Here is a 24,148-nt window from a genome sequence, read left to right as displayed (position 1 = left end):
GAGCAAAAGTGGGGGATGGAGGAGGAAAAAAATGAGGAACTGATGCCACAGGCTCAAGTAGAAAGAAAATGTTTTGAAAAAGATGATGACAAGATATGTACAGATGTGTTTGACACAATGGACATTTGTATAGGTTATGATAAGAGCTGTATGAGCCCTCAATACAATAAAATTAAAATGAAAATATATATCTTATTTATTGGGTCCTTATAAATTAAAATGTATAAAACTTTTTGATAACTATTTAACACTGTATGTGTTCTGTCAGCATTATCATCATAGTTATCTTCATCATTACCACATCAAAAACATCTTTCTAGTCTGCCTAGTGTTGGGAAGATAATGAATCCTGTCTAGCCTTAATGAAGCAAGATCATAATTTTAAATGACAGGTTGTCCTTATTCACATGAACTCATTCATGAAACAAATACTTAACTGAAAATTTGCTGGCCAAGTTTCTATGCCCAAGGGATAGTGCGAGCAACAAGATAGATACATTTCTGCTACCTTGGAGCACATGTTCTGTGACGAGACAACAGAAAACAGACAAATACGTAAAATAATAAATGGGTAATATAAACAATAAAATATGTGACACAATAAAATTGGGATATTTTAATTTTAAAGAATTCTGTTTTGATGAAATATATGCAATAACATGTATAATAAAACATTTCATTTTCCCTGTGTTATCAAATGACATTAATTACATTTAATTATTGTATAAAATGATCATTATCTATGTCCAATTGTTTTCATTCCCCTTAGCAAAATCTCTGTATCCCTCAAGAAATACCCATTTGCATTCCCCTTCAACACAATGAAAGTTGGTTTCCAAACATTTGCTTATTCTTGATATTTATTTTAAATATCCTTGTTCTTTTTTTTTTTAATTTTAACAATTTATTGGGGCTCATACAATTCTTTTCACAGTTCGTTCATACATATACATACATCAATTGTATAAAGCACATCTGTACAGTCTTTGCCCTGATCATTTTTTCTCTTTTCTTCTTTTAAATTTTATTAGGGACTCATACAACTCTTACCAGAATCCATACATATACATACATCAATTGTATAAAGCACATCCATACATTCCCTGCCCCAATCATTCTCAAGGCATTTGCTCTCCACTTAAGCCCCTTGCATCAGGTCCTCTTTTTTTCCCCCCCTCCCTCGCCATTCCCCCCTCCCTCATATGCCCTTGGTAATTTACACATCGTTATTTTGTCATATCTTGCCCTATCCGGAGTCTCCCTTCCCCCCTTCTCTGCTGTCCCTCTCCCAAGGAAGAGGTCACATGTGGATCCTTATAATCAGTTCCCCCTTTCCAACTCACTCACCCTCCACTCTCCCAGCATCGCCCCTCACACCCTTGGTCCTGAAGGTATCATCCACCCTGGATTCCCTGTACCTCCAACCCTCATATGCACCAGTGTACAGCCTCTGCCCTATCCAGCCCTGCAAGGTAGAATTCGGATCATGGTAGTTGGGGGGAGGAAGCATCCAGGATCTGGGGGAAAGCTGTGTTCTTCATCGATACTACCTCACACCCTAATTAACCCATCTCCTTGATATTTTATATAACTTGTTTATACATATTCTTTTTATTCATGTAATCCATATAGCAAGTCTTTTCATGTTTCATACATATCATAGCACACATCAGGACTTTTTCTTTATGAGTTACAACTCAATGAATGTCTGTATCACATGGTATTTGTCTATTTCTCTGTTGATGGACATATCCGTTTTCCTTGTTTCTATCTTTTGGTTATTGTGGATAACACTGCAGTGGACATTGGTGGACAAGTATTTCTTTGATTTACAAAGATTGTTAGCTCAAAGCAATTTGAATGCTGTAGCTAATTTACTATTTTCCCTTTCTACTTTTGTTTCTGTTGTTGGTTTCTGTTCATCTGGCTTTAGCCATCCATCATTACTTGGAACATCACGTTGACTACGTGCCTACCTTTTTGTCCAGATTTTGTTCTGTTATAGTAATGATACTTAATGTGAGTAGGCAGACGCCCGTAGTATTTTCCCTGACTTGCTAAGTATTCATATTAACCACATTAGTTATACTTACATTGTTTTATCTGTATTTGAGTAAACATTGCTTCTCAAAGATCTAGCACAAAACTTATGTAGTGAGGTGATATAATATTAATAACTAACACCCATATACATTGTTTATACGTGTCATGCAGTGGATTCTTACTCATAGCGAGTCTGAGAACAACGCAGACTTGTCCCATTGGGTTTCTTAGGCTGCTTGAATGTTAACTGAAAAATCAGCAGTGTGAACTCACCAGCTGCTTAATGCAGCAAAGAGGCATCAATCTACTTCCGTGAAATTCTTAACATTGGAAACCCTGTGCGGCAGCTCTGCCCCAGCCTGCAGAGTTGCTCTGAATTGGTTTGAATTGACAGCCATGGGCAATACTGATGTGAGCAGAGCGCAGGGCTGTGCTCTATGGAGCAGCCAGTAGGTTTGAACTACTGACCTTTTGATCACTAGCTGAACTCTTAACCATGGAGTTATCGGGGTTCCTAACACATGGTGCTTAGTATTTTTAAGATTCTGTTCAAACAATTTGCATTTGTTAATTAATTTAATCTTGGGAGCAGCCATATGAAATATGCACTCAAGGAATGTGAGATGAGAGGAGCACTGAGATCGTTGTCCCAGGGATACCTGGACAGTAATTGGCAGACACACTGTTTGAGGCCAGCAGTCTCGTGCAGAGTTTGAACTGTTAGCCAGTATTCCAAAGTCTCCAGTCCCACAACAATTCTATTCCGCATGGAGCCAGGGGTGCATTCAGTAGCTATGTCACTCTACATTTATACTTTATTATGCTTATTAATGTCATATCTTCCTTATTAGTTTATAAACTTATAGTGGAACTAATTTTTATTTACTTTGTAGATGGCTCAGTATGATTTTTATTTCACCCAAATTATAGCTTATTATTGTTCTGAGATATTCTTTCCAAGAATTTTCTATTCTGCAACGATCAGTATTGCATCCATAAAACTTTCAGATCTACAAAACAAATAAAGTTCTTCCAAGTGGTATACGTGTTCTTGCTTTTGTTTAAGGCATATTTTAAAATAAATTACAAGAATACACTGTGTTTTATTGGTGTCAGAAAATTTTGGAATCATATCGCTAGGTTCAAATTCTTTTATTTTTTAAATATGTTTTCTACAGGGTGCTGCTTTAATTCGAATGCTGGCTAATTTTATGGGCCATTCAGTGTTTCAAAGGGGTTTGCAAGTAAGTAAATTGCTTTGTTTTCTCTTAAAATTTTTCTTATTTTATGCTATGCAGATGTTTTACAGTTTAAGAAATTACTGATATAAGATTACTAAATGGTATGGAAAAGTTTAAGATGTATAAGGTTAGCATCATCTTTCAATATGAGAAATGAAACTTATAAATACCATGTTCTCAATAGCACCAGAATAAGCTTGAAGTATTGTGTGATTGAGAATATGTTTAATTTTCATTTTAAATTAAAATTGTAAGAGCCCAAATAATTGATATAAAATATTTAGAATGCCTACTTCTCTCTTTTTTCTCCACTGATAAGTTTATGTAAGGTAAGAAGTGATAATAACCTTAGGAAAATTATATTGTGAAGAAAAATCTTAATAGTATTTTCAGCTACGTGTATTTTGTGTTTCTGTTGCTCCGCTGTTGATATATATATATATATATAGATAGATAGAGATTGTTATTTATCTGATGATCATTTAAAATTTTCTTTTTAATTAGAAAATACAGTGCTGTACAAATTAAAGGAAAATAAACAATTTTATCAAAATGTATTTGCAGTAGGAAGTATGAGATTTAGGAGTAAATTTCTTAGAAAAAGAGGCTTCTTAATGGCTTTTAAAGTAAATACAAATACAGAAAAATAAAACTTTTACTCCATTGAAATCTGCTAGAGCAAATCATGTTCCTAGCAGCTGTGATTGATGAATTATTTATGATGCATCCTGCTACTTAGAAGTGTCCTTTAAAGTAAATTGATGTTCACCTGAAATACAATTATGCTAAGACAGAGAGAGCTATCAATCTTATCTGTTCTTAGTAAGCTTTCATTTTAAAATTTTAATAAACTACATCTGAGATCAGGTCATATTTTAGTAGTATAATTCTATGTTTACCCCCCACAATTTTTAAAGGTAAAATACAAAGCAAGAGTTAACTATGTTTTGACAAGGCTAGTTATACGTAGCACAACAAAGCAAAACTATAAATTTCCTGAAGAATAATTTCCCTTAGAAAATATTTTCACAGATTTGTTCCAGCAGTGGTTGGAAGTTACTTTACTCAGCTCCTTCCATTAGGGAAACCTTCAGAATAGCTGAATCCATGGAACCTATTTTGTTGGGGAGAAAGGGTCTGTTCTGATCACATAGTTGGATTTCTCCCTCCTCTCGAGGAGCGCCCTCCAAGAATATCAGAGGAATGTCCTTCTCTACCGCCATTTCTTTGTTTTCCCCATTGATGTTGTAGCATGACAGTTCTTGAAAAAATCTAAACTTGTATAAGAGCAATACGAATTGAATTTGATTTCTTGGTAGCTAGTTGATGTGAAATCATTTTCTGAGTACAGTTTTTGTTCTTTTTCTCATCTGTCTGTATAGATTTGCTCAGCAGATTGAATAATCATAGTTATTTTATTTGGAAAGGATTATTATTTTGCAACCTTTTTTGCTTTATTTTGTCATATTTTCCTTAGTATGCAAAATGTGTACATTTTAAATATATCCTTTTATATTGAAGTATATTTAATAGACTTCAGATCAAGTATATCTGAAAAAACTATTCATCTGATTCTCATTACATTAAACTTGGATAAAAAACTTGTTTTAATGTGTTACTTATCCTCTGAAACTTGATTTGGCTTTAATTTTCAAGTAAGGGGCTCTATGTTTGTCCACATTGCATTTTATTTGCATTGTGACCTCTCATTGGTCAGATAGATCTGTATCCTTCAGTACTTCACTTTCAGCTTTATTTATACTCATCACTCAAACTGATTTAGTGTATCACCAGCAGTTTGGATTAGTGTACAGTAGATCTCTATGTCGGGGTGATAAATTATCATCTCCTGAGCATGAAGATGTATGGGATACATTTTGAAGATGACCTCCTGAACAGACACTTCATGTCATGATGCTGACGGGTCAGAGTTGATATTAATATGCTTCCTTTCCAAAGGGGCTCAGGGGAGTATTGGTTTGCATGTTGTTGAGACAGCTAAGCCTGGCTGTCATGGTTTACCTCGGCTGGACAAACGATGAATTCTTTTCATAATAACTATGACTATTTTCTGTTGACAAATAGAATTTTTTCATTTGCAAATAGACACTAGATTATGTTAACAGTTATAGGCAATATAAAATTTAAAATTGTATGTTTTTTCCTTTTTTTTTTTTCGTTCCACCTCCCTACTCTTCTGGTCTCACTCGAGCATGCTCAAGCTTGTTCTGCCATCTGTCTGCCTGCCGGTCTATCTGTCTATCTCTTCTATTTATTCTCTGTTGTTTTATTTTTTGTATTTGCAGCTTTGTCTTCATGGTCCACACATGAAAAACATTACAATGATATTTTCTGTTAATTTTCTATATACCTAAATTTTTCTTTTCTGGAAGTTTCGTGTAATATTTGACAGTAAAATTTTGAGAGAAGAAACATTGAATCCTTTTGTTGTTGAGTTAATATACCACTTATAAACAACATACATATATTTAAAGTAGGTTGCTTATATTTTTCCAAATGTGCACTCTCTATATTGTTCTTAAGATTGCATTTCCCAAAATAATAGCAAACATATTTCAGAAAGCATGACACAGTGAAATGAATACAGAGCAAAAATGATAGTCTTATTTATTTAAAAAATATTGGTGGGATTTCTGCAAAACACTAAATCTCCCTTATCCTCTGGTTCCAAAGTTTACAATTCAAAAGTTGAACTAGATAATCTCTAAGAGCCTTTCCATGTTTCATCATTTCTGAATCCAAATTTTATTTAATTTGATTTGCTAGTTAGACAACTTGACTTTCATGTGAAACTAGTGTTCATAACTTGATGTGGAGAAATGTGAATAGATGGGCAAAAATATGCCACTGCTCTTCTTGAAGCTTGATTTAGATTCTGAATATTAACTCCATTTGACTTCTAGGGCATATAATACCTTAATTTTAGTCCATCAGACCAGCATTTATTGTTATGGAGAGTTTTGATAGTGACTTATTTCTTTCTGTCAATATTTGACATATATATTTGTTTGATTTTAGTTACCTAAAATCATTTCATGATTTGCTATGGATAATTTACATTTTCATAGTTAAGACTTTATCTGTCTTAAATTATGTTTTCGAAAAACTAAACAGTGCTTGGTGAATTTTACTGGATATTCTATCTCAATGATATTCCTTTTTAACCTGACAGGACACCTTCTTAAGTACCCATCTTTGAAGGTTTGCTTCAGGAAACCATAGCTGGTATATAATGCAGTAGCAAAGCATTGCAATATCATTCTAATATTTCAAGCACCAAGGGATTTAGCATAGAGAATATGGGTTTTATAAAACAGTTGGGAGGGATAAAAGAGTAAAAATGGGGAAGACTTCATAAAATCAAAACATTCAGGAAACACTATAAAATAACACTCATTTGCTTAGTTGCCAGCCGTACACCTGGAAGCCACCAGCAGTACCTTCTTCTGCACTTGACTAAGGGAAGTGTTTCTTTCTTAGTGCCTTCCCGATAGCTTGTGCCTGCTTCTCACCTGACAGACATTTGCCTTGGAGCCAATTAGCAAGGGATTCTGAGAAATGTGGCACCCAGGCCTCCAGCCTGCACAGTGCTCAACAGGGTATAGAAGGTAGCAAGGGGACAGGTGAGCTGACGACAGACAATTGAACAAACGTAATCGATCCATTTTGTTGTTGTTTTACTTTAGTGATTTTATTATTATTTGTACTATATATGTAGCTTTTTGTATTACGATACAGAGCTTTTTTATTTTCTTTTGTTACTTTAGTGATAGCTCCATTATTTTTGTTCCTTCCCTAATCATTGTATTACTTACTGCAGAAACATGTTCCCATTTCCACCGGGTTTGTAATCTCCAGGCCCCTCTGGGGAGGGACTGGACTGGCTTGGTGGTGTCAGGGTGAATCAGTACTGGTATGATATGTCTGAAATTTCCAACTATCTAATTATGACACTTCTAAAATAAGCGCTGACGAAAAAAGACAGGGGAATTGACTATTATAAAAGTTTTCTGTTTTTAATTAACTTAATATTTTATACTTCTGGTTTACGTGATCGAAACTGTTGGCTCTTCAGTCTACTCCCTTCACCCCCCTCCTACTAGGATATGATAAATATATGGAGAAGAAATTAAGCAGCAGTTTTTCTAAATTACATTTAATTTAAAATCAAATATGCACGGGACAAAAAGCCCATCTGGAAAGTGAGCCAGTATGGCGTCCCAACCTGTATGTCTTCCTCACTGTAAGTGTCTGTCCAGTGAGAATTGTTGTTAAAAAAAATTACTGCAGGCTGTGTTCCCAATGGAGACTTAAATAGAGTTAGTGAAAACGCAGTAAAGAATTAGCAATAACTAGAAAGTCTCCTTGCACGTCGGGAACAAGTTATGCATCATATAATGCTACCTTTGAGGCCTCATTTTTGACTGTGTTATGCATATATCAAACAGCTTCCTAGACCAGTCTGTGAAGAGAAACTCGAAGCATCACTTTGGGAGGTCTGTATTCGTTCTCTACCGATCACAACACCCCAAACTCGTGCCGTAACCTCAGTACTACCCTTTCCGCGCGTGGACAAGTTTCCGTGCTCAGTGCTGTTTTCCTTTCTTTCCCCGGGGTAACTGGAACTATAAATGTAATGTAAGTGTGCTCCTCTTTCGTCTCTCTATAAATTCTTGGTGATTTGACATGTCCCTCTGCAATGTCTCTTGCAACTCAAACCTTCAAATCCATTACAAATATTATCAAACAACATCCTTTGGTAATAGTTACATCTCTAATTTGCCAGAGTCTGTGCGGTTTCCATGCACACGCCTTCATCGTTACGCAGAGGAAGCAGTGTATGAGGTTAACGTGGGGGTGGGATGGGGGACGATCAACAAAGCAGGACAAACGAACTGGGATCTACTGCCTTTGTGCCATTCTTTCTTCCTAATTTGAGTCCGTTTAGTTCAGATCCTAGTTCTAGAAGAACTCGCAGGATTACTTTTAAAGTAACCAATTCAGGTGCTGATTCTTTGGACTTTTAAAATTACACGAGTCCTTTTAACTTCATTTATATTTGTTTTAATCTCCCTAATTACATTTTCTCTTGTTTTTCGCCCAGTAATAAAATAGTAAAGCTATAATTATAGGATCCTTAGATAACATTGATTGGCCCAGTAGCTATTACAAAAATAATTAGTATGTAATACTATTGCTTTTTCCTTTCAAACAAAACAATAATGTTTTAATGATTTGGGCCTGGTTGTACCATTCTTCATGTTGTTATGAGTCCACATGAGGGAATTAAAATTGTGAAGAAAGATCATTGTTAAGCTTGATATAAACCCAAGCCCTAAAATCTATGTCAGAAAGTGGGTCACCTTCCTGCTGAACCAGAGAGAGTAATTTAATATCATCTAAAATATGGTTGAATAGAGAAAGATTTCTCTTGATTAGTATTTAACTGCTCTTTTCCATAAGGTAACCTACAACACAGTGTTTGGGTCCAATTATCAAGGTGAAAATTGCTTATGCAAATCAATGTAAGGCAATGAGGTGTGGATAAAAAGCAAAAAGGAAATATCATTATTATTGGTTTGTGCTCATAAAATTCTGATGGCCTGAAGTAATGACAGGCACGATGCTACAGGGAGTATTAGCAGCAAAGCATGCTCAGTAACTTGTGTTCCAGGGAGATGCTGCTGTCTGTTAGCATGTGTATGCAGGACTTTTGTTTGAGACCTGCAGGCTTACAGTTGTGAAAGACTGCTCCCTGCATGTGGGTTTTCACGAAAATGAAAACTCAGATAGTAATAGAAGAACAGACACAGTGTGTCAAAGTTAAGGTCCTTTCTGTGGAGATGGTTTGTGTTTCCGTCCAGATGGTGACTCAGTCACACTTAATCTAAAATGAATGGCCATGGACAGTTTCTGCTCAAATGTCTCTCTGTTTCATTTAAAATACGGCACAGTTTTATATATGTGATAGGGAAAAGAGTTACCGCTTGGTAATCATTGTTTGTGATGATACTTATGATAGTCTTACAAAACCGATTCATCACAACTGGTTCTAGCCATTTGGACTTTACCAAATTAGCATTTATTAACAAGTTAAATTACAAAGGCAAGATTAATGAACATGTAAAAGAGAAAAACATTTGATTTTTATTGAAAGATTGCTTGATGTGAAAATAGTTTCATGTGTAACAAATACTTTTAAAACTTAAATAGCCATGGCTATTTATATCTCTAAATAAAAAGGGATTACTTTTTGTCACTGAATTTGTTTATTGGAAGGCTTACACACGGAATCCTTACCATGTGCTTCTGAACTGCAAGCTTTCCTGTGACCTCTGCAGCTATATGGATGGAGCCATGCCTTAAGCATTTCGGTGCTAACTGAAGAGTCCAAAGTTCAAACCTCGTAGTTTCTTCTCAGGAGAAAGAAAGGCCGTCTGCCCCTGTAGGGAGTGCAGCCATGAGACTGACCGGGACAGGGCGTCAGTGCCCACCGACGGTCGCTAGGTATTGGAATCCATACAGTAGCAATGCGTTTCTGTGTAAGGATACAATTATTTGTAATCAACCAAAAAGCCTTTACTATTAAAGATGCACCCTTTTCTCTCCTTTTTTTAATTTGGACATTGCTTAAGTAAGACCAAGAAATAATTGATGCATCTGAATTATGGTGAGAACATTTTTGAAAGTTCCACAGGCTCCCAAAAGGACTAAGAAGTCTGTTTTGCAAGAAGTACGCCCAAAGTACTCCTTAGAGATGAGGACTTCAAGCGTTCATCCTAGATCCTTACATACTTTTTACAAACAAACTGACATCATGTTTGGTAAAGTAGAGGGCCGGTGGAAAGAGGAAGGTCCTCAAGGAGATGCACTGACTCAGTGGCTGCAACATTGGGTACAAACCAAGGCGAAATGGTGAGCACGGTCCAGGACAGGGCAGTGTTTCATTGTATGTGAATCGGGTCGCTATTGGGTGGCACTGATTTGATGGCACCTAATAGAAACAACACATTCATTTTATTTATACTTTTATGAAGATTTTAGCCTTGTGTTTTATACACTTAAAATTGCAGCTTTTACTCTCCTTTTCAAAACTTTGTACAAATGCATATGCACTACAGATACTGAACATTAACATTTATATTGAAAATATCCTTCTCCCCTGGGATATCAAATATCTAAAATCATATGAAAGATGACATTTTGTAAGTTGGTGACTTAAAAGAAATCTGTAAATACTGCTCCTGGTCACGTGTTTGAAAACGTACAGTAAGATCGAATGTGTTGAAAGACCTCTTTTCGGTCAATGGTAATCGTGCTTTAGCTCTCCTCTACCTTCTAAGTCTGTCTTGAGAAAGACACAACTTCACCTTGGCTGAACAAAGAGAGTGTGGGTCCTGCAAGCTATGGCCTTCAGACATTCTTTTAACTCAGACCTGAAGCCAAGCCTGAGACCACCTTTCAGCTGGTGTGTGAACAATAACACATGGGTGAAACTAACATGCCCCTCAGAAAAATCAAGTATATACACCTGAACAGATAGTATTTATCTAAAAGCAAAATCAAGCAGAATTGTTTCCAGTAAACTAACAGAAAGGGGGCAAACCATGGCTAATGAAAATAGGAAAACCAAGGCAGGAATGTGTGAAGTGCTGACACCTTGTGAGAATTGTAACCCCGGGCCAGGGAACTCCCCATGCATGCATTGCTGGATTAGAAATGAATTTGCTCTGGAAACTTTCATGTAAATCATAATAAATATTTTAAAGACAAAAAATGGTGGCATCACTTGCTTTCCTCAATATGATTCCATTTGTAAGCAATCTCCAATAGCCACCATCTGTTTGTTGGCTCAAGGCCTCCACCTGTGATTTTTAAAAACATTTAAGAACACTAACCATTTAAATATAAAAATTTCCTGTTAATACTTTGTGCTAACAGAACAAAATTATAGTTTTTCTTCCTATACTAAAAGCTATACTTAGTTATTTCTACAGCCCATATTTATGACCCATTAAATATCATTTATTCTATACATTCTTGTTATGTACTTACGGTAAGTAGTGAGTATTTAGTGCATGCTGTATAGAGCAGGTATAGTATACATTTCCATGAATCATAAAATATGATAAAGGATTCAAAGACAAATATATGGTGCTAACTGTGTTAAATGCTACGAGGGAGTGAGAGGAGGTAACTTTATCGGGTATTTAGAAGATCTTTCTTCAGAAAATGGATGATACACAAAGTTCTGAGGGATATAAAAGGGCTGAGGGGAGATCATAAGGAAGAGGAAAGAGCTTGTGCAAAAGGTAAGAAAAATTGAGCATGTCAAAGGAAGCAAGCTAAGGTGCTTGAGAAAAGTTGGAAGGACAAAAGACAAGGTCGGAGAGGTACGGGTAGGAGCCCGTCATGGGGTATCCAAATAGACTTTGCGGAGAAAATTGGATTTTATCCTAAGTATAGTGGGGTGTTCTTAAAGGGTTTTAAACTGGGATGTTCTCTATCTTTCTGCAAATATTGCAGTGGCCTTGAAAGAATCAGCCTACCATTACGGTAACTGGCTAATAAGATTAGAAGGGAATTTAAGTATCTGGTAAAAGAGGATGAAAGGTTGGATATGGCATAATTAGGTATGCAGAGGCAGGGACATATTCAAAATGTATTTTGAAGGTACAATTAGCGGGGACTTGGCGTACATTGGACGAAGAGTGAGGTGTGGGAGCAGAGGGAGAGAACAGAGTCAAGGACGCCTCTGCGGTTTCCTGTTGAGGGCCTGGGACCAACCGGGAAGGACTGTACCGGTTGGGGGTTCCGAGAAGAGGGAGGGCCACCTCAGATCCAAATGGAGCAGCTGCCAAGGCAGGCAGAGTACCAAGTGTGCAGTGTCGCCAGTGCCTGGAGAGAAACACGTTTCAACAACAAGAAAGCGAGCAGCAAGGTTAAATGTAAGATACATGTGGAGTAGGGGAAAAATGGAAACGTATTCTTTTGGAAGACTGCAATTTTATTAGGTTGAGTGGAATGGGTATAAGCGCATACTTTTTAAAAATTGCAAAAGAAGGATATTAGAAAAGTGAAGTAATTTGCTATAAAGGATATAAGGACTCACAGAAAGCTTTTGTTTTATTGACTACTTCAATATGGGAGCCCGTTGTACTAACAAGAAAAGGAATTTGATAGTGCTCAAGAAGAGAAAACTGGCATCTCGGTCCTTGCGGTGGTGAAGGGACTAATTTTTATAGTAGAAAGATGCTTTCAATAAACTTGAAAATCTGGTAGTGGGGAGATGAGGGAGCTCCTTTCTAATTGTGCTTTTTTTCAGTGTTGTTTGAGCAAGGGTCTGTAGTGGAAAGCTGAGGATGAGAGGTGAAATGTGAGCATGTAGGTCTGAGAATAAAGAGGCACACCTACTAACTACTGATTGCCTCTTTGAGCTGGGTGATTATGAACGTATCATAGACTGAATCTGCTTAATTACAGGATTTTCTCCAGTGACGTTCAGCTGCACGAGTGCGGGTTTAGAGAAGAAAAATACTTGAATTCATCTGGAATTGTTTTTTTGCCAAGCTAGTATAATTGAAGAACAGAACTGAAAAGTTGAGGTGGCTATTTGCCAAGAATTGATTAAGATGAACTATGAAATCTAAGGAAAAAGAAGATAGAAAGTATCTCACACACATTAACAATACGAACACAAATAATAAACTAGTATAGTGTGTATGATTTTAGCACTGAAGAAAAGAAATTGCCTCTGAGAATATAAGAAATTTAATGTCCTTATAGAAGTGTCCTTAAGCCCATAAATGTAAAAATGTTCAAGGAAACCTTACCAATCTAGAACATGTGGGGCGGAACCTTCTGGTCTCGATTACATTGCTAGGCAGTCGTAGGTCCTGATGTCATGGAATGTGTAGGTATTGGAGAGAAGTGGAGATAGTGCGTATTTTTAAGTGTTACCTGTACGTCTTTCCAAACCTCTCCTCTTGAGGTCAGTGTCTGTACATAGAGGTATGGCGAGAATGAATGTCGTATGCCCATTTTCTGGGCTAGCTGCTAGCAAACCTGGCATCTCAGTAAATGGCTGCATAACTACATGTGCTAAGCCTTACAACTTCAGGAAATCTCTTAAACTCAGAGGGGAATTAGTTTTTTTCAGGTATAAAGTTTCGACTTCAACTTTTTCCTCCGTGCTTTTTGTGTTTAATTTGTTGTTATTTTAATAGTTTTACTGGGGGCTCTTACAACTCTTATCACAATCCACACATGCATCCATTGTGTCAAGCACATTAGTACATAAGTTACCTTCATCATTTTCAAAACATTATCTTTCTACTTGAGCCCTTGGTAACAGCTCATTTTCCTCCCTCCCTCTCCCATGCGCCCTACCTCATGAACCTTTGATAATTTGTCATTTTTTTTCAGGTCTTACACCAATCTCCTTTCACCTGCTTTTCTGTTTGTTGTCTGTCCCCCTGGGAGAGGGTTATATGTTGACCATTGTGATCGGTTCCCCCTTTCTCCCCCACCTTCCCCTTGCCTTCCTGGTATCACTACTCTCATTATTGGTCCTGAGGGGGTTAGCTGTCCTGATTTCCCTGTGTTGCAAGCTCCTATCTGTACCAGTGTACATGCTCTGGTCTAGCCAGATTTGTAAGGTAGAATTGGGGTCATAATAGTGGGGAGTGGGGGTCACGGAGGAAGCATTAAAGAACTAGAGAAAAAGTATGTGCACACTGACTGGCTCATCTCTTCCTCGTGACCCTTCTGTGAGGGGAAGTCCAATTGTCTACAGACGGGCTTTGGGTCTCAACTCTGCCCTTCCCCTCATTGACATTGATGTGATTTTTTTTTATCCAAGCATTTTTCTCCTTTAGGTTAATTCATATAATTTCCTTTCATTGGCCCTCTGGAACATTTTGACTTTTCTTGGAAGTAAAGTTGAACAGAGAGAGGTTCAAACCAGATAGTATTTTTTTGAGCTTGCTCATAAAGTTTCTAATGTATCCTGATCTTTTTTGCATCATGTATATTTTTCTAAAGATTTATACTGTTTTCTGAGCACATGCTTGTAAGGTATACATTAATATTATCAGATGACTGGTAAGGGCCAAATTCCTTACCCAGTTCTTCTGAGTGTGTTGTCATTGAGTTGAATTTGACTCGTAGTGAGTCTTTGTGAAACTGACAAACAAACAAACACCACACTGCTTAGTCCTGAGATAAACTCACAATTGTTATATTTGTGCCACCATATATATTTATCTTACCAAGGATTTCCTTGCTGTGCACATCCAATATCTCTCAATTAAAATGCATTTTCGTTTCCTGTAGTCTCCTGCACTGGGTGCTGAGCAAGAGTAGGGTGGGGGCGGTGATGGTCATAGACGTGACTTAACGTCAGTGCCCTCTTGTTTCCTAGGAAATAGTGCATTTTGCCAGCCAAGACCAAATATGTCTGTTTGGTAAGCTTGTAGTGGTCTAAGTCCTTTACCAGGGCATTCAGCAAAGGCAGTTCCCAAACTTCAGTTTTACCAATAGATACATTTTATGTCTGAGTAATATTTCACTCTCGCAGTGAAAGTGAGAAGTAGGGCTATTTTAGTACTCCAGAGCACCCCAACAGACTATTACTTTCACACTATTTCACTTACAGGTGTAGGACCCTGTCAGGTTGTTCTGGAACACAGTACACATCCCAAAATAGAAATAACTGCCTTTCTGCTGGTGTGCCTGCATGTTGGAGTGTGATCTATAATTAATACATAAAATACATATAAAAACAAACCTGGTATAAGAATGTTTCGCTGTCTTTAATTAAAAATCAAATGAATAGACAACTAAAAATCTTCATGGACTTACAGTTTATTTTGAGTGAAAATCGTCTGCCATACTGAGTAGCTTATCATGAAAGTATGAGTTTTAAAAAACTCATTAAGTAGAATGATGAAATTTTTAAACGTGCAAAATTGCATTTTGCTCCTGGAGAAATATCTGGATCCTCCTATAGCCAATCAAACTACTTAGGGAGATAACTTTTGGCATAAACACACATTAAAAAAAACCCACAGAATCAGAATGACATATCAACAATAAAGTACTTTTCAGCGATTGTTCTGCATATTTAAATAGCTTTGTTCTTAAATGGCACCTTGCTGTTTTATGGTGGCTGGAAACCTCCAGATCTTGACAAGTGAGTAAGGGTTCCAAGAGATCAAATGTTCTTCTGGGAAGCTTGACCACAGTTGAATGGTAAATAGGTACAATTAATACCTGTGCCTCTGTTTCCTCCTTTGTTCTTCTCTCTGATAATGAAAATGTGAACTTTACTGCTTTTATTTTGTTTTATGCTTTGTCACTGCTTTGATGCTCATTTTACATAATCTCATAATCTCTAACTAGTCTTCTCATATTACCTAAAATAGCATCTGGTCTATACTCCAGCTTTGTGGTATTTTACTTTGTCATCTGTCACTGTGTGAGTCTCCTTGCTGCTTTCGTTCAAGGTCAGGGATTGTAGAGACATCCTCTGAATGCTGGCACAGGCCAGCATTCCAATAGATTTTATCCCACTCTCGGTGACATTGCTGTGACCTGGCAGTTTGTAATCTGTGGTGGTGGTGTTCATGGACCCCTTCAGGTTACCACACTCTCACAGTGCACACACTGGCACAGATTGGAGTCCGGAGCTCGTGGTCCTTCCTCTGCTTATGGACCCCGGCTGTGGAAGCTTTTGTAAAGACAAGAAAGTAGCTTATTATAATTATGCACTGTCGTCGCTGTCGCTTTATGTGCACCTCCGTCTAAGAGCTTCTGCACAGGCTGCATCCCTTTCAGTTTCTGTGTGTGTACAGGTTTGTGTGTGTGGACTTTAACCTTCTGGTCTGCCTCTTTTGAAAACTTTCCCCGATACTTATTATGCGGAGCCCTGGTGGTGGAGGGGTTCTGTGTTGGCTGTGACTCACAGAGTTACAGTCTCAGAGACTCACAGGGGCAGGTCCCCCGTGCTACTGGGTTACTGTGAGGAGTCATCCACTCGTTGACAGTGAGTCCATTTTATAACACACACAAAAGCTGGTGGGTTATTAGGGAAATTTAGCCATATCTTTGTTTTGTTTGTTCAGCTTACGACACCTTTTAGTATTCTATCAGTTAGGGTTTGGAGTTGCAAGCCACAGAAGCAAATTCCAGCTGTATTATCCAGAACAAATTTAGTGCAGGGTTCAAAGGTAGCTCATTGGGTCAAAAGAAAGTCTAAATAGCTGGGCTTTGGAAATAGAGTAGTAACTAAAGGGTTCTGTGAAATACAGAGAGGCAGCCAGAGTCGAGCTACAGAACTCTCAGATCCAGTTGCTGACATGGCCCCCACCCAGCTCCTGTCACCAAGACAGGACATACATTTCAATGATCTTCCTTCCCTTCTTTGCTCTACTCCACGGGCATCCACAGACCTCGAAGGGAGCATGGGGTTGTCTGAGGACAGGGGGCACGCCCATCCTCTCTTACCAGAGAGAGTGGCAAGTGTGCCTGTAGTATTGTGTCCCTTTCCTTGCTCTCTTATAAAAGTCCGTATTGAATTATTGCCCCCATCGAAAAGTGCTGTTTAAATGTCGGAAAGCCAAACACTGACATATTTTGGTATCAATTGTTCAAGGCACATTTTATCGTGATAGAAAGAAATAATGTTTTAAACCTGTTTCAACCTTCCTGCCATACAGTCAGGAAAAAAAAATCAATGCCTGAATTTATTTATCATTTCTCAAACTAGTCGTGCAAGTAGATGACATCCTCATAGCAGAGTCACTGCGTGCAACATGGGGCCTGGTCTCACTGTAGAAAGCATTGTTCGTGGTGTGCTCATGAGCGAGTCTTCCCTTTTACTCATGAACTGAATTCTGACTTTGTTCAACGTCTCACCTTCACCTACTCTAGGCAGCCATATCCTGCTAAGGACTGGATTCTGCCTTTTGCAAGATCCAAATGGTACTGCTTAGTGCATCAGAAGCATGTTTTAGCTAGGTTGGTTAAATTATATACTAAATAATCCTAATATGTATAATTCATGACATCATAAAATTCTGATAAAGGAGAAATTTGAGGTATTGGCTGCAGGATCTGAAGTAAAGGTCTCTTGAGTCTTTAACATCTGATGGAAGGAACAATTCTGTCTCTGCCGACTGTGATATCTGAATCTTGTGCTTGGGCCTCAGCTGCTAAGAGCCCAAACTGGAGGAAAGATTCCACTAAGGGGGCTCAGTGAAGTGCTCCGGAGGGAGGGGCTGCACCTCTACTGTAATCTTCCTTTTCTTAGAGGACGGGACACGTTTTTATCACTTTGAAAGTCATCCTGGGGAAAAAAATAAAGAAAAGTCATCATAGGGTAAATTTTCGTTTTACTTTCAGCTAAACACATCTAAAGTACGTCATGCATCTTTGGTTTTTATTGAATGGTCCCTCTGTAACCTGAGGGATAGACTACTCATGCAGCTAATCTGCTGCCCTAACACACGGAAAGACTCATTAATAAGAGAGTAAGCATTCCATAACTATTTGCATGTAAACCTTGAAAGATAATAGGCCTTTACTTCCTCAGCTCAACATTTTACTTTCCCTCTGGCCTTTCTTAGTCCCACTGGCTTTTATATATGAAACGTTATGAACTGTACTACTTGTTAGCCAAAAGTGGAAAACCAAAAATGGTATTATATTCAATCATTCAAAATCTTTTGATATGGAACTGCATATGTATTAATGTAAATTATATATAACAAATAAACACTGAGAAAAATGAGTTTGAGTATTTGAGCGAATCTGGTGTGAATAGTAAGGAGCACTGTTGGTGTGTGAGCTGCTAATCTCAAGGTCAGTTGTTCAAACCCAACAGCCACAGAAGAAAGATGAGCCTGTGAATGCCTGTCCAGATGTGGTTGGGAAAGCCTATACAGAGTTGCTATGAGTCAGAATGAACTCAGTGGCACTGGGTTTGGTTTTCTTGCTTTTATCAGTGTAATAAATCTTTTACTTCATTGCAAATTAGTAATAGAAAAGCATATTGACTAAGGAACCTCAGAAAACACACGCAGATTGAGCATTTATTGCGTACTATATTGGGAACACAGTTTGGTTAAACAGTGATAAGCCAAAACAACCAGGTCCTTACCTTACACAATAGAGCCCTGGTGGTATATTAGATCACTTATTGAACTGCTAAGTGCAAGGTCAATAGTTCAAAAGTACCAGCTGCTCTATATGATTTCTGCTCCTGTAAAGATTTATAACTTTAGACACCCAAAGGGGGCAATTCTACTTTGTGGTATACATCATAATCAATTGGATACCAGTACCATTTTGTTTTTGACCTTATGGCGAGAGGCGCTAGTCCTGCAGTGGGGAAGTGTTCTGTGCTAACCAAAAGCAAAGTAGTTTTAACCAAACATGGCAGATCTCTGTAAAACAAAAGAAGCAAAATTCTAGGAAATGCTACCGGAAGTGTGACTCCCTCCTACAGGACGACCATGCAGTGGAAACAGCTGGATGCCAATGGTTTGGGTGAGATTTACTTAGGGAGTTTTTAGATTATGTGGGCAGTTAAATTAATGAGCAGGCAATTGAAACACAGAGTAATATGTCTTCTGATAGGGTACAAGGTACTTGGCTCAGAATTAGAAAGGAGGCAGAAGTGGGCAAAGATTCTCAGGGAAAATGCATTAAAATTGAGACTTGACTATTAAAGTGAATTTGCACAGTAAAGGAGAAAGGTAAAGTTTGAGTGGAGAACTAGGAAATAGAGAAAATATTGTATTAGGCATCTTCAAATAAAGTAGCTAATCTGAGACTGGGCAACAAGTGCTAAGAGGCTTGAGGAAGTACAGCGGGGCTAGTCCATGAGGGAGCTCAAGGTGTAGTGTTTTCTGAGCACACCGTATTGGCTGGCTAGCACAGTGGTGTGTGGTAGGGTTGAAAGAGATAAGAAGCAGTGGCAGGCGCTGTGTCCAGGTGAGAAGCTGTAATGTGTAGCGTGGCACCTTAGAGGAAGATTCAGGATATCAGAGCAGTATTGTGACGGGAAGGACAGGAAGGCGTGAAAGATGACTCTTTGGTTCACATTCATCATTGGGGAAAAGCCCTCAAGAAGAGACAGTTTGGGGGAGGAGAGTGAGTTTAGCTTTCTTTGAATATGACCCTTAATTATCTTTGGGGAATCTAGTGGATATTGGGCTGTAGACATATGTATGGGGTTTGGATATGGACCAGGGTCTGTGATTTCAAATTTCCTGATATCTTAAATGATTATATTACCTATCCCAATGTTATGTGAATTAAGTGAAGGAATATAAAGCAATTCAGTGTTAAGAGAGGCAAATGACATTATAGTTTTTTATGTGAAACATTCCTTAATTATTAGTGATGCTACCCTTTGGTTGGTTACGTAATTCAGTTTCCTATTCAGTAGCCTGAGCTTATTAAGAAGATTATTGTAGCTAATATCACCTCAATCACTATTGGTGGTGTAGTATTTACGTGTGGGACTGTGATCCACATGGCTGGCAGTTCAAACCCACCAGCAGGTACATGGGAGGAAGACAGGGCTATCTACTCCCGCAAACAGTTACAGTTCAGAAACCCTCGGAGGGTCACTATGAGTCAGCATTGACTTGATGGCAGAGAGGTTTGGGTTATATAATATTGAACCTTCCTTTTAACTACATTTTAAAGTAGTTCACTTCACTTTTAACTACTATGCATGTTTGCTTTCCCATAGGTAGATATATCAGAATATGCTTTCGGTTAATCCCTTTTTAACTTGTAATCAGTTTATATTGCTAGATAGGTCTCATAAGTATATTCAACTAATCATCTTCATTATTTTCAACTTCTTTCATTTCTGAAATATCTAGTATAGACAGCCCATCACTGTTCTTACAGTGGATGTCAAAGCATTATACTTTATACATTTATATTGTAATGTCATATCTAATGTTGGATTTTCATATATGTGTCTATATTTATTAATAAATTTCTTATCCAATCATTGTCATATTCATTTACTGGTAGGTTAGAATAGAAGTTAAAGTCGTTCGATGTAAACATGCACCAACCATTGGAATTGCTTTGGCTCTGTAATTTTTGGTCCAAGACTTTCACAGCTTCAGTCACAGGGACCTACTCAAATTGCATCTTGTTATTTACATTTTTTTCTCAACGACCTTTTGCCCATCACTGTTCCTCCATTCCCACGAAACCTTCCTGGTCTATACTAAGTGCATTATACAATTCATGGAAATAAAAGAATAAATAGATTATATGGTTTTTAATAGGCATGATCCTCACATTTTCTTTGTAATTCTCCAAAGACTAAGAATATATTTCCATATGTATATCATTGTTGTATAAGAGAAAGGCTGGGATAACTAAAGAATATGTGTTTGGGGAGGAAAGACAGTTGAAATCTGAAGAATTCCAATGCCATGAATATTGAAGCTGATGGGATTCCAACAAAAACATACCATTTCTATCCTGAATATCCAGCCTGGCATATGAAGACCCCCTTCTTAATCCTGACTGATTCCCATTTCAGCTTGTTAGAAACAAATTGGAGCCTTATACAGAATTGGGAGAGTAAAAAAGACATTGAGCTAATGATCAAAATCAAGCTAAGATCCAACCGATCTCATGGTAGACTGACTGTAGATATTCTGATCCACCCCAAGGGGAAACCTGTATTCCTGCATCGGTCCTTTCCAGATCTATCGGTGTCCCTTTGCTGCCTCTCTTTTATTATCCCAATACCTCTGCATAAACAGAACTCAACAATAATAGTTCTCATTTAAATAGATGTTTCACATACATTTATAAGTTTCAATGTCCATTGTTTTTCAGTGTATTCAAGAGATTCCCCCAAGATACACACACAAACAAATTAAAAGCAAAATTTCTAAAAATTTTAACACCTAATCAGACCTAGTCCCAGGGTTCAAATAGAGAGTGCTTCATATAGCTCTCCTACCCAAAGCTAAACTCCAGGTTCAGATTAGTTCTTTGGAGATCTAAATTCGCAGTAAAGTTGTCCAGAGCATCTTGATGAGAAATCTGTCATTGCTAAGTCAGTGTGGATGTTACTTCTCCAGGCGTCTGATTAAGTGGGAGGTGCCATCTGAACATGTGAGTTGCCCACAAAAGCTCAATCTGTCACAGGTGCTACAATTTGTATTTCAGAAAATCTGCTTCTACAACTTTAATTATCTCCAAAGCATCCCACTTTACATAAAGTTCTCAATGGAGTCAGCATTTTTCCCCCAGTTTCAGAACTGGCATGTAAATTAAGCATTTGCCTGTTACCTCCAAGTTCTAGGGCTGAAAGGATCTCAAATGAGACACTTTGCTTAACATCATCTATGTTCTTCTCCTTCTCCCACTTCGACATCGGAAAACTAAGTGCCCAGTCGTCATAACTGAGGACGCATTCACCGCGATGCATCCATGCCTCCCAGAGAGGAGGAAGGCTTAAATTAGAAAGAGAGTGTGTAGGTTTAACTAATAGTTGGGAATTCCTAAATTAAAAAAATATTAGACCAGGATAAAATTTCTTTTTAATAATACTTTTTCATCAAGTCAATGAAAAGCAATGTTTATCTCTGTGATAATAGGCACCTTCGCACTAGAAAGCCTGTGACAACAGTCCTCTTTGGGCAAAGTGATACCTCTTACCTGTTTGACTAACAGAAGGCCATTGGGACTCATTTACACTGGCTACGTAGACAAAAATCAGCCAGTCCCACTTGACCAAATCTTTCTTAGTTAGGCCTTCTGATAAGGGTCACACAAAACCACACATTGCTTTCATTTTATACTCTTCCATGGAATCTGAACTCGAAAGACATCCACCGCAGTAAAGATTTGTTATTGTCAGAGTTGTTCTTATCCCATGAAATATTTTTTTAGATTCCAGTCTAAAATCCTGATGGGCAAGGTTTCCCAAAATATTACACTGGGGAGGTAATTTAATTAAAAAAGCCAAGGTTGACATGATAAATGAAGGGATGTTTTTTGACCCCCCCCAAATCTATAAATGATTCAACTCTCAAAAATAATTTTTAAAGATTAAAGTTATTTGATACTTAATTAGAAAATATGCTATGCTTAAGTTTTTTTGAATAGTTTAAAATTTAATTCTTATAAACCTTTATGAGTATTTCTCTTTGTATCAATATAAGCACAGCAAATAGAATTGTTTATTTGATTTGAGAAATGATTATATTAACTGGTAATTGCGTAGCAGTTAAATTGTAATTCAAATCTTATTTTCTTTGTAGGATTATTTAACCATTCATAAGTATGGCAACGCAGCCAGAAATGATCTCTGGAATGCCTTCTCAGAGGTAAAGTATAGGAAGAAAAAGAACCCAAACCATTGGTAACTTTTATTGACGCTGACAGTATGTTTTCATTTTGAGCTTTTATTTCCTTTGTCGCATATTATTTATAAATGTATAGTAATGAGCTATATAAAATGTAATAAAAATACAATGGGATTTAAATGTACTTAATGTTATTGATGCCTTTCATACTTTAAAAAGATAATAATTATGGAATACAATTTTAATATATTTGGGAAGTGAGTCATGCTAAAGTGAGAAATACTGCAAGTTTTTAAGGAAATATGTTTTCTTGTGTGCATGACAAATATTTAAATATACCAACTAGACACACTGGGGATATTTAATGATGCTGCATGTATTTACTTTACCAGTAAAATGTATTTTATTCTCCATTATGTAAAAAAAATTAATGCTAATGAAACTTCCATATATATATGCATGAAGCCTAACTTAAGGTGAGAAAATTAATTTTAGTAACACATTATATTAGCTTCACTGATCTTGAAACGTTTCATATTTAGGTAAATATTAAAGGTAAAAGTGAAAATGATTTAATATAATTATATGTATAATTCATGCTTATAAAGCTCATTTATCCAATTTGGGTTCTAAAGGCTTTGAAGAGGAATGGAAAATATGTAAATATACAAGAAGTCATGGATCAGTGGACGCTCCAGAAGGGCTATCCTGTTATCACCATCTTGGGAAATGCAACAGCCGAAAAGAGGGTAACCATTACCCAGCAACGCTTCATTTATGATATAAGTGCTAAGACCAAAACCTTTGAACATCGAAACAGCAGGTACCACTGACTCTCTTTTAATTTAACATGAATATAGGAACTTTTCTTTTTTCCATTCACCTTTTAATTTTAATATTTTAAGATAATTTTGACAACATAATTCTGAAATATAAGTTAAGACTCTTTTTATTTCTTTATTTCCATATGGTATTTTTGATTCCTTTTACTGCCGATACCTTACATATTTTAACCCCTGATTGATGAGCACACTTATGGTATTTCATTGAAGACTATTTTAAATTATTCTAATCATTTTAAATGTGAGATATGATATTTTACTTTTTGTTATAATATTTTTTAATCATCTTTAAGAAAGTTAAGGTGTGTTGTGAATTGAATGGGATCAATCTAGAAAACCAAATCAAAAGTATTTAGATAATAAATATTATCCTAGTTAACAAAACTCAAAAACTAAATAAATACCTTAAGGTGATCTTAAGTAGAAGTGGCAATATGAAAATATATTCTCTTTCCCTCAAATGTGGTGTTTAAAACTATAGAAAACACACCTGAATTTTGATTTGCTATAAATTTAACATTGGGGAACCCATTTAATTACTTAAAATTCAGAATATAAACATTCTATCCAATTTTTCTAGTTTATTTTTACTACTTTGTTTCAGTAAAGACTGAGTCAATGTAAGAAAGTACACTTCAAATCA

General features: G+C 37.0%; 1 protein-coding gene across 1 annotated transcript in view; it reads left to right on the top strand.

Moving 5' to 3' along the window:
* LOC142461053 (thyrotropin-releasing hormone-degrading ectoenzyme-like) overlaps nt 1-24,148 on the top strand; it is a 121,456-nt gene that overhangs the window by 92,124 nt on the left and 5,184 nt on the right. The window contains exons 5-7 of the mRNA XM_075562704.1: nt 3,222-3,287; nt 22,619-22,684; nt 23,299-23,486. Coding sequence (XP_075418819.1) covers nt 3,222-3,287; nt 22,619-22,684; nt 23,299-23,486 — 320 coding nt within the window. The remainder of the gene's footprint in view (nt 1-3,221; nt 3,288-22,618; nt 22,685-23,298; nt 23,487-24,148) is intronic.

The sequence above is a fragment of the Tenrec ecaudatus genome, chromosome 11, assembly GCF_050624435.1.
Source record: "Tenrec ecaudatus isolate mTenEca1 chromosome 11, mTenEca1.hap1, whole genome shotgun sequence".
NCBI lineage: Eukaryota > Metazoa > Chordata > Mammalia > Afrosoricida > Tenrecidae > Tenrec > Tenrec ecaudatus.
The sequence above is the reverse complement of the archived record's forward strand: the minus strand, read 5'-3'. Positions and strand labels throughout refer to the sequence as shown.